We start from the raw sequence: 11,199 nt of genomic DNA on the forward strand, positions 1-11,199 counted from the left end.
TCCGAACCATGTTCCAAAGATACTAGTTATCCATCATTTCATGGATATCAGGCAGAGTGATTTTTTCTAAAATGCACATTGAGTGTATTCAGGCTGAAATCCAAATGCTTTTACTAAAATTATATGGCCCTTTCTGACCATGATCCTACTCATTCTCTAAGCTTCAAGCCTTATTCTTCTTTGAAACTTATCTCCTGTCTCTTCTTTTCCTATCCCTCTCTTTCCCTTCAGCCATCACTGTGACATAAGGAGGCTCTGTGAGCTGGGAGATGGGGAAGACTCACCAGAATGAGCACCAGGATAGAATCCTGTCCCTGTTTTATCTCAGCCTGCTCAGTCTTTATGAGGGTGCTACTCTTTGCCTGTGAGGAGCCTTCAATAGAAAATCCCCAGGGTATCTGGGTGGCTCAGACAGTTAAGCGTCTGACTTCGGCTCAGGTCATGATCTCATGGTTTGTGGGTTCAAGCCCAGCGTCCGACCCTGTGCTGACAGCTTGGAGCCTGGAGTCTGCTTCAGATTCTGTGTGTATCTCTCTCTCTGCTCCTCCTCCACTCATGCTCTGTCTCTCTCTCTCCAAAATAAATAAACATTAAAAAAAAAAAAAAAAAGAAAATCCCCTGGTACCAGTTTTATAAAAAACACAAAGTCTCTGAGGAGTCTATTTTCTAATCTAGTCCTGAGTCATGAATGGAAAGACATGACTTCTAAGGAAATGAAGGCAGGAAAAACTAAGGTTTCTTGGTTGCTTTGTGAGTCTCCATTAACCTTTTGGTAACTTGCTCTGTGTTAAAGCACACGATGTTTGATACAGATCATTCTCTCACCATCCCAGATCATCACTATGGGGGACAGTATAATTTTGTGTTCAAGAACAGGGCTCTCAAGTCAGAACACTGCTGTTCTACTGGTAGCTCTTTACACTTCAAAATTTTGTTTTCCATTTATTTAACCTCATAATTTTGTTTTCCATTTATTTTTCAGTTGTTCCCTCTGTTTTACTGCACCAACCTATTTCTCAGTTCATAAGTGTAATCAGTTACTCTTTCAATTCTTTTTATTGACATTCACCATTGTGATTAAATTTTGAGTTACACACAAAAGGCAAAATTAACATAAAATTTTGTAATGAAATTCTGTAAACACTGTAAATCAATAATTCAAATTTTTTGAAACATTTATTCATTTTTGAGAGACAGAGTGCAAGCAGGGGAGGGGCAGAGAGAGAGGGAGCCACAGAATCGGAAGCAGGCACCAGGCTCTGAGCTGTCAGCACAGAGCCTGATGCGGGGCTCTAACTCAAGCTGAAGTCGGATGCTTAACTGACTGAGCCACCCAGGCACCCCTGTAAATCAATAACTTTAAGCAGATGCTAGTACTGTGTTTTGAATGTTTCAAGTCGATCTACTTATTCTATGAAAAATAAAAACTTTATCAGTGCAGGTATGGTCCCACACAGTCCTTTTGCTTTGTTTCTTCCTCAGTAACTAACCAATAATATCACAAAAGTTAGACCTGTTGTGGCTTAGTTAATGCTTTTAGGGTCTTCATGGGTATGTAACCACTGCAGTACTCAGGACTCTGCCTTCAAAAAGGGGCCCTTCACTTGGGGTTTAATCTCTGTGGTATTTGGGATGTTACCCTGTATCAAATTTTTAAATAATTTTATCTTTGCATTTATTTTCTGTAATGGAAATCTGATATGAAAATGGGGCAGGTGCTGGGGCTGGGGAATGTAAGAGTCAGGAAGCCTGTATGAGTCAGGCTGACTCATACATTCTCATGGGCTATACCACCCCCCCCACCCCACATATTCCCAGGATATTCCCTGCTTAGAGACTGAGGCTGCCTTTGGCATGCTCCTGACCTCAATTCCTATCCACACCTGTACCAGTGCTCCATTCACAGGACAGCGACCCTGTGCTCCTATGCATGTTTGCACTTACCCCATACGTTTTTCCTATACCCCAAAGAAAGCAAGGTAAAAGAGAACATGGAAAACACCATGACTGTTTAAAAGACAGACCATGGTGGGGGGCGGGGGGGAGCTCTTTTTCTCCCTGCATATTGAATAAATGGCCAACCAACTTCACTTTGCACCGGGCTTCTCAGGTCATGAAACCTGCCCTGGTTAAGACATTGGCTCAGACACAACACCTGAAAGTTCAGGGCAATATTATGGACTGAATGTTTGTGCCCTCCTCCTCCACTCACCAAATTCATAAATGAACTTCCAACCCCCAATGTCATAGTATTTGAAGATGGGTCTTTGGAGGTAATTAGCGTTAGATTAGGTCCTGAGGGTGGGGCCCTTAGGATGGGATTAATGGCTTTATACAAAGAAAGAAAGGCCATGTGAGGAAATAGCAAGAAGGCAGCCATCTACAAGCCATGAAGGGAGCTCTCACCAGGAACAAAATCAGCTGGCATTTTGATCTTGCACTTCCCAGGTTTTGAAATGTCACTGAGGAAACTAAAGAGATGTATGATCAGAATCTAACCCCTTCCTTCTGAAACTTCTACCATTTCCACTGGAACATTTTAGCTCTGTGTTCAGAAACCTGTCTTACCTCTGCACCATGAGGACCTCCATCACACACTGGGAATTAGAGTGGTGAATGCACTTCATCAATTCCTCCAAGTTTTACGGAACAGGTGTTACCTTTTCACTCTTCATTTGCATTCCCCTAAAAAGATAGGCCTAGAAGAAAACTGAGGGGGGGCAGCTCTCTAAAGGAAAAGCTTTTATGGGCACAAAAGGAAGGGAATGGGGAGAGTTGTGACAATTTCTGAGGCCAGAGTGCTACCTTAGGCAGTTGTTAGAACCCAGTAATTGGAGAGGAGAAGGAAGATAATCAGCTGTATTTTGGTACTTTGACACAGAGGGACAGTACTCTCACTTCATGGCAGCTCTCCAATTGCATTGGCAGATTGAATCATTCCTGCCAAGGGAACCTGAGCACCAAAGTGTTAGGTGAAGAGCAGAAAACGTCCATATCACTCAGCCCAGGACCCTACAACAAAGTGGAACAGAGGTGGAAATTCCTATGGGGAGAGTTGAAATCCTAGAACTTGCATCTAGGACTGTGTACATGTTTCTGGTGATAACACTTGAAAACAACTGAGTGACAATATCATCCCTCAAGGATTATGGATCCACTGGAATTCTCTAACAATATGTGAAAACAGACCATGAAAAAACAATCAGGTGTATAATCTGTCTTTCCTCACCTCACCTCATCTCTCTAGTCTGGCATCCTCCCCAACACCTCTCTGGTCAAGTACATGATCTCTGGTCACCAAACCCAGACAAACCCTGCCCTCATAACACAACTTTCAGAGTGTGTGAAATTGACCATTCGCTCATTTGAAAATGCTTGTCTTCATATACATTTTTTTAAAAACTACCCTTACATGCTTTGTCTCCTCCCACCTCACTACATGATCTCATTTCTTAATATTGGTTGGGTCCTTCTCTACTGCCTGATTTCTAAATGTTGCCATGAGTACCCTAGGTCTTACTTCTGCTTTTATTTCTCTTATATACTATACTCTTTTTAAAGATATTTTATTCAGTTTTTAAGTAGTAACACCAAGATTTCAATATGTAATTAAGATACACACACACCACAACAAGAAATAAAACACTATATAGGAAGTATAACATAAACAAATATTTCTTAAATTTCAAAAATTTCTTAATGTTATTAAGAAATAAAAAGAACCTCTGTGGTAGGCATAAAATGGCCCCCCAAAGATATTCATATCCTAGTCCCCCAAAACTGTGGGTAGTTTACCTTACAAAATAAAGATGAATTTAGACTGAAGATGGACTTAAGGCTAATGATCAGACCTTAAATCAGAAACATTATTCTAGATTATCTAGAGGGGTTCAAGGTAATCACAATGGTCCTTAAAAGTGGAAGTGAAAAGGCAGCAGAAGAGTTAGTGTCTAAGGATATGATGTGAGAAACACTTGACTATCTGCTGTAAGCAATGTTTGTGCCTCCCTCCAAATTCAGATGTTGAAATCTAATCCCCAATGTGATGGTATTTGAAGTCAAGAATTTTGAGAAGTTATTAGATCATGAAGATGGAGCCTAATTATAGAATGGAATGGAATGGAATGGAATGGAACCAATGTCTTTTGAAAAGAGACCCCAAACGTGAGGACACAACAAGAAGACAGCCATCTGTGAACCAGGAAACTTCTCACCACAGACTGAATCTTCCTGCACCTTGATCTTGGACTTCGGAGATTTATCTCCAAAATGGTAAATCCAGCCAATCTATGGTATTCTGTTATAGCAACCTGAATGGACTGACACCATCCATTGCCAGCCTTGAACACCGAAGAAGACAATCAAGGAATGTGGGAAGCTTCTAGAAGCTAGAAAAGTGAAGAAAAAGGTTTCACCTCTAAAGCTTCCAGAAAAGAATGCTACCCTGCTGACATCTTTTTTTTTTTTTTATTTAAGTTTATTTATTTATTTTGGAAGAGACAGAAAGAGACTGAGTACAAGTGGCGGAGGAGCAGAGAGAGAGGGGCACAGAGGATCTGAAGCAGGCTTTGTGCTGAGAGCAGACAGCCTGATGTGGGGCTCAAACTCACAATCTGTGAGATCTTGACTTAAGCCTTAGGCAGATGCTTAGCCGACTGAGCCACCCTGGCGCCCCTCCTGACATCTTGATTTTAGTCCAGTGACATATGTTTTGAAATTCTAACTTATAAAATTGTATGCTAATAAATTTGTGTTGTTTTAAGCAAATAAATTTGTGATAATTTATTATAGGAGCAGTAGGAAACAAATACAAGTTTCATAGAATTAATTCCTATATAGAATATTTGGGAAAAAAAGACACTTCAGTAGAGTTGATCTAATCAATATGGGTAAAACTCTGCACATAAGATTACTGAATATCATTTATGGCACATGCACACACAAAAACTGTTACATAAGGGCACCTGGGTGGCTCAGTTGGTTGAGTGACTGACTCTTGGTTTTGACTCAGGTCATCGCCTCGCAGTTTGTGGATTTGAGTCCTGTGTAGGGCTCCGTGCTGGTGGCATGGAGTCTGCTTGGGATTCTCTCTCTCTCTCTCTCTCTCTCTCTCTCTCTGCCCCTCCCCTGCTCATGCACACTACTCTCTCTCTTTCTTTCAAAATAAATGAATAAACTTAAAAAAAACCTGTTACATAATAGATCATAAAGCAATTATTAAATTATCACTAATGAACAGATGTAAGAAAATGCAAAAAATTGGATATATTGGAAGATTAATGTAGAATTGCCAAAGACATAGATGATGAATTTTAGAAGGAGGGAAATAATAAATAAAGAGGTAAAATATTTGAAAAAATGACTAATAATTTCAAAAATTAAAGAAACATAAAACATAAAACTTTATGGGTCATATGGTAAGTTGAACAGATTTTTTAAAAACTGCAATATTACGAATGAGAAGGCATAGACATACATTTTTGTATCAGCAAATTAAAAAAAAAGTTAACTATTGATTGAGCTGTTTTTTTTTTCTATTTCCATGTTTTTCTATATAAAACAAAACAAAGAGCAAGGAATTGAGTTGATTTAAACATGGCTCCTTAATTGTAATAGTAACCACGAGATCTCCTAACTGCTAGGCACTGTATGTGGATCTCCTTTGGTGTTTATCCTAATGGATCATGGCCCTCTGAAACTTAAGTGTGTGGAGGTCTGAGGGTTCTCAGTGTTGCCCACATCTTCGAGACCTGGATTCTGTGAAACTTGCATTTTTCTTGATGACACTGAACATGCTTCAGCTTCGGTGTCTTTGCATCTGCTGTCCCCTCAGCCGGCAATGCTTCACCCCAGACATCGCCCCACTTCCAATCCCACGTGGCTGGCTCCCTCATCCCCTAACCCTTACATAAACATCACGTTCTTGACAATGTTACTTAGAATGACTAAGTCTGACCATCAGCATCTCCCCCACTTCCCAGCTTTATGTTTCAACACAGCTCATATTGTCATCTATGTAATTATTCTGTTTCTTATCTTCCTGTTACTAGAGAAAAAGGTATTCTGTCTGTCCTGTTTACTGTATGGATAGTGCCTGAAATGGTACCTGACACATAGAAGATGGTCAGTGCATAGTTGTTGAATTCATCAGTGAATGAACCTTGAAATGGTGTATCCACCTGAATGTCCAAGATCAGTCCCCATTACTCACGGAAAAGCCTTCTAGATGGAAGCTTGAACACTCAACTCTACCTCCCCTTCCCTTCTCTATTTCTGTCTCCTCATCAGTAAAATGGGGTGATAACTTCATATGATGTTAGGACTATAGGACACTAAAACTTGCTTGACAAATGTCCTCATTTTACAGGTTTCAAAATCAAGATTGAGAGAATAAGCCAACTTGTACAGGTTTTAAATAAGTAGTCAGTGGGGACTGATAAAATGACTAGCTTCTGCCCTCCAGATTTTCATATCTACTTTTCCTTACTGACAGGGAACGTCCACTGGAATGACATGATAGATTTCAGTTGTGATGCAAAACTGTATGCATTACTTCACTTCAGGGTCGTGAAATTACGCTAAATGTTGAACCATTAGGATTCAATTTTAGTGCACTTCTTTACTTTTTAGCACTTCAGTTGTGATAAATATTGAGTCAATATGACAATTGCACAATAGTAAGAAGATATACCCAGATTTAATACAATCATTAGCTTATGTATATTTGGGGCCTGTATGAGCAATCTAAACCCCCTTTGAGGAATTCAGAATTAATATCCTAAGACCAGTTCCAGGAACCCTGCTGGAAAAAATGTTTACAGAGCTTACAAGGCCAAGATAATAACAATTATTGCCCTGGAAATATGCTAACCCTAAATTTGAGAGTCTGGGTCCAGAATCGGGACATGGTCTATTGATGTCTGGTATATTCCACTAGGAAAGGAGTCAATACAGATCTCAGAGCTTTGTAGCCCACACTATCCCCAAGGAGTTCCAAGACATGCTAAGTTCTCACTCTAGAGGCTGTGGCAACCATATAAAAAATCCTCCCACCAAAGCAAATGGAGCTCAGAAGTATGCTAGGGGAGATTTGCTAACTTCTCCAGGAGTCCTTGCTGGTAAGCAATGCTTTAGAAGCATGGGTCCTTATCTGTGGCCAGCTGAGCACAAGGGAAAGAGGGATAGCTGATAGGATGGGGGAACAGGAAAACCTCCTGACTGAAGGGAGGGGATAAGGGAACTGTCTGTAAGAATGTGCTGGCGTAATCTCTTATATGCATGTGAGCAACCTCTGCTTTCATTTCTAATACCTCCTACACCATCTCTGTGTGCAGCTTCTTTATCTCTTCACACCTCTGCCATTCTTTCTGTGCGTAGAGCTCTTCACTGACCTGCAGCCTAATGATTCACTAATGTACCAAGTTCTTTCTCTTCAATTTTTCTGCCTCATTCTCACTGTTATCGCTCCCTCAATCCTTTCTAGTCTAATTTAAAGGTTGGATAAATATCCCCATCCTGAGTCCATGTTTGACCCAGAGGGAGAGCAATAATTGAATTTACCTTCGACTATTCAGAAATTATCTCTCACAACTTACAACCTAGTAAAACACACCAAACCACTTGTTACTTTCTTCTAACTAAAGGCAGTACTGATCATTTTGGAATGGTTTGGCCTCCAAGTGTGTAATGCTAATGTCTGGGAAAATGTCTAAGGATATGGTAATCAGACATACTCTATTATAAAGGCTGGAAACCCTACCAAAATATTTATAGGTGGATAAAGTGAAGATCAGGATTTAGTCTGCTGACCCCTGATGTATGGATTACCTGAAGGCCTGAGATATGTCAGAACCACTTCCACAAAAACTCTCTACTTTATCATGTTCTTATCAACAGGTTAACCAGTAACTGTAACTACACTTTCTTGATGACCCATCTTGAGTCATGCAAACTTGGCAAGAATCCTGCTATGTAGGCCTTTCAGCCTCATTTTAAGGGTGAAGAATCATGGACCCAATGAAGATAAGTAATTTTGCCAAATTCACATGGCATGCAGACCCTGGCTTCAGTTCCTATTGTCTAATTCTAAACAGTATACCATTTCTCATACACTAAACTCTAAATTAGCTGAACCACAATCACAGAAGAGAGATCTGATTATAGGACTCTACCTCATCCTCTTCCCGAATCCCCTGGATTTTAATGCCATTCCTTGCCTATAGTCATCCCTGTTCAAATTAGGGATCGTTTTCTATATAGTTCTTCACTCTTTCTTGAAATCCCTCTTCTATTTTCTCAATCTAGTAATTTGCTTGCCTTTGACTAATTAACTGTCTCGTTCCTGTACCTGTGAGCAAACCGTTTCTAGGATTTCTTAAGCAATTTGTCCAAGACCCAAGCTGCAATGCACCCTTGCAACACACACACACACACACACACACACACACACACACACACTTCCATCCCCATAAGTACGGTTCTAATACAGTCAGTCTGGCTAATGTCGCCTGTTCCTGCTTGGCACAGTACTTAGAAGTTTCACAGAACACTGAGCAGAGGAACAATGGAAAGGTCCAATTCTATCTATAAGGGAGTGGAGTACATCGAAGGTGATCTATAACAGTAATACATTTTACCTTAGACCTCTGAGTTCTTCCAAACTTCTCATGTTAATAACAAGATAGCCTCCTGGTGGTATGGATTAGATCTACTTTCCTGATGATGGTAATTTCCTTAAATTAATAATTTTTATTTCTACTTAGCACTTCTAAATTCAGACCTTCTCTGTGTGTGTGTAGATCGATCGATGTATCATCTGTCTATCTGTCTATCTATCTATCATCTATCATCTATCTATAGAAGAGCAAGCAAGAGCTCCTAATCACAATGTACTTAAAATTATTAAGGTGTATATATTGTGACAACTTATATAGTAAGAGAAATGATGAATTTAGCTTCAAAGAGTGGTTTATATAAATTAACTCACTTTACCTGATGATTATGGATATTTTATAAACCTGAACATAAATGTTTATGTTTCCATGTATAAATCTGCATTTCTTTCTGGACAGGCATCAGCAGGAGGGCACTTAAAGGGCAAGGGTTTGCCTATCATCAGGACAGAAATGAAGAAGAATATGTATGCTCCATTCTCAGCAGACCCACCCAGATTAAGAGGTTTATCCTAAAATGAAGTTCTGTGTGGCTTCATTTTGAAACCTCAAGGCACCTGATACTGCACCAGCAAGAAAGGAGAGATCAGAAGATGACTATGGCATGAAAAATGTTTGGGATACTTAGTGAGAAGCCTACATAGGTCCAAATTTGTCTTACAAAGTTCTGGTTTGCTACATTTGCTACATTTACAGTTTGAAGAGTGCATTATATAAGTTCAGCTCAGAAATGTTGTACATGTGGAATCATAATGGCTGTCATTATGTTTATGTTATGTCCCTACCTTGTACATAATGTATGTAGTCATAAATCAAATAATTTTTCTATAAAGTAATGATAAATAAATTTAAGAAAAATGTTTTGTGCACCTAAGTATCAGGGGAACACCTTTATCTTAATAATTATTTTATTAATTTAAATGGTTGATTTGTATAACTGTTTCAACCACTAAAACTTTAACTTTCATTAAAAAAGGAACCTTCTCTAATTCATTTTTTTTTCTAATTCATCTTTTGTAATCATTCTTAGCACAGAGCTTGACACATATATACTAGATACTCAGTCAATTTTGGTTGAGTAAAAATATTTAATTCAATTGAATGGATATGATGAAGTACACTGAAGTCAAGTGCCTTCATTTTACCATTCAATTTTGTATGCTTTTGAGTCTATGATGCAGTGATATGGGTAGATACAATAAATGTTTCACTGGTTTCCCCACTTTCTCTGTGCACTAAGCAAGGATGAGACCTACTCAGTGAATGAGAGGTACTTGATTTATAATATATTTCACTATAAATTTATCCCAGAAAGATGGCCTCACTTAATAACACCCTATTTCATCCATATTCTTTCTTCCTTCTGGGGATCCCTGGGCTGGAACACATGCATATCTGGATGGGTCTCCCTTTCTTTGCTGTGTACCTGATAGCTGTTCTTGGGAATATCAGCATCCTTTCTGTGATTGAGACTGAGAGCACCCTCCACCAGCCCATGTTCTACTTCCTGGCCATTCTGTCATCTATCGACCTGGGCCTGTCCACTTCCACGATCCCCAAGATGCTTGGAATCTTCTGGTTCAGCCTGAGAGAAATCTCCTTTGAGGGATGTCTCATCCAGATGTTCTTCATCCATCTATTCACTGGCATGGAGTCGGCTGTGCTCGTGGCCATGGCCTATGATCGCTATGTGGCCATCTGTAACCCTCTTCGGTACACACTGGTGCTGACAAACAAGGTGGTATTCATCATTGCATTGATAATTCTACTGAGGCCTTTGTCTTTTGCCATACCCTTTGTTCCACTCATCCTACGGTTACCATTTTGTGGGCACCAACTTATCCCTCACACTTATTGTGAGCACATGGGCATTGCCCGCCTGTCCTGTGCCAGCATCAGGGTCAACATCATCTATGGCTTATATGCCATCTCTAACCTGGTGTTTGACATCATAGCCATTGTCATTTCTTATGCCCAGATCCTTCATGCTGTCTTTCGACTGCCTTCCCATGATGCTCGGCTCAAAGCGCTCAGCACCTGTGGCTCTCACGTGTGTGTCATGTTGGCTTTCTACACCCCTGCATTTTTTTCATTTATGACCCACAGGTTTGGCCGGAATATACCACGTTATATTCACATCCTTCTGGCTAATTTCTATGTAGTCATTCCACCAGCTCTCAACCCTGTAATCTATGGTGTCAGAACTAAACAGATTAGAGAACAGGTGCTGAAGGTATTTTCCAAGAAAACACCGTAAGTCTTGTAAATAATCCATTTAAGAAGGGATCAGCACTAATTCTCTATGTTCAGAACAGAAAGAGAACATTTGAAAGTTACACTGGCCTATCTTAGGGGAGTCATGTCACCCTCCTTCTCAAACCCAGAAATGGAAAGTTAGGCCCATGTCTAACACATGAGTAAAAGTGTTTTATCATTTTCCATTGTTTGGAAATCATTCAGATTCCTCATGTGGAAGAAAACGAACTCTTTGTTCTGTTTCCATTATGATCGAACATATTGCATTCCA

The 11,199-nt window shown here is 39.8% G+C and overlaps 1 protein-coding gene across 1 annotated transcript; it reads left to right on the forward strand.

Annotated features, from left to right (window-relative positions):
- The first annotated feature begins 9,987 nt into the window (after nt 1-9,987).
- On the forward strand, nt 9,988-10,929 carry LOC122201211 (olfactory receptor 52E1-like). Its single transcript, XM_042907134.1, has one exon. It carries the CDS (start codon nt 9,988-9,990, stop codon nt 10,927-10,929), a length of 942 nt encoding a protein of 313 aa, XP_042763068.1.
- Nucleotides 10,930-11,199: the final 270 nt, after the last annotated feature.

The sequence above is a fragment of the Panthera leo genome, chromosome D1, assembly GCF_018350215.1.
Source record: "Panthera leo isolate Ple1 chromosome D1, P.leo_Ple1_pat1.1, whole genome shotgun sequence".
Classification (NCBI taxonomy): domain Eukaryota; kingdom Metazoa; phylum Chordata; class Mammalia; order Carnivora; family Felidae; genus Panthera; species Panthera leo.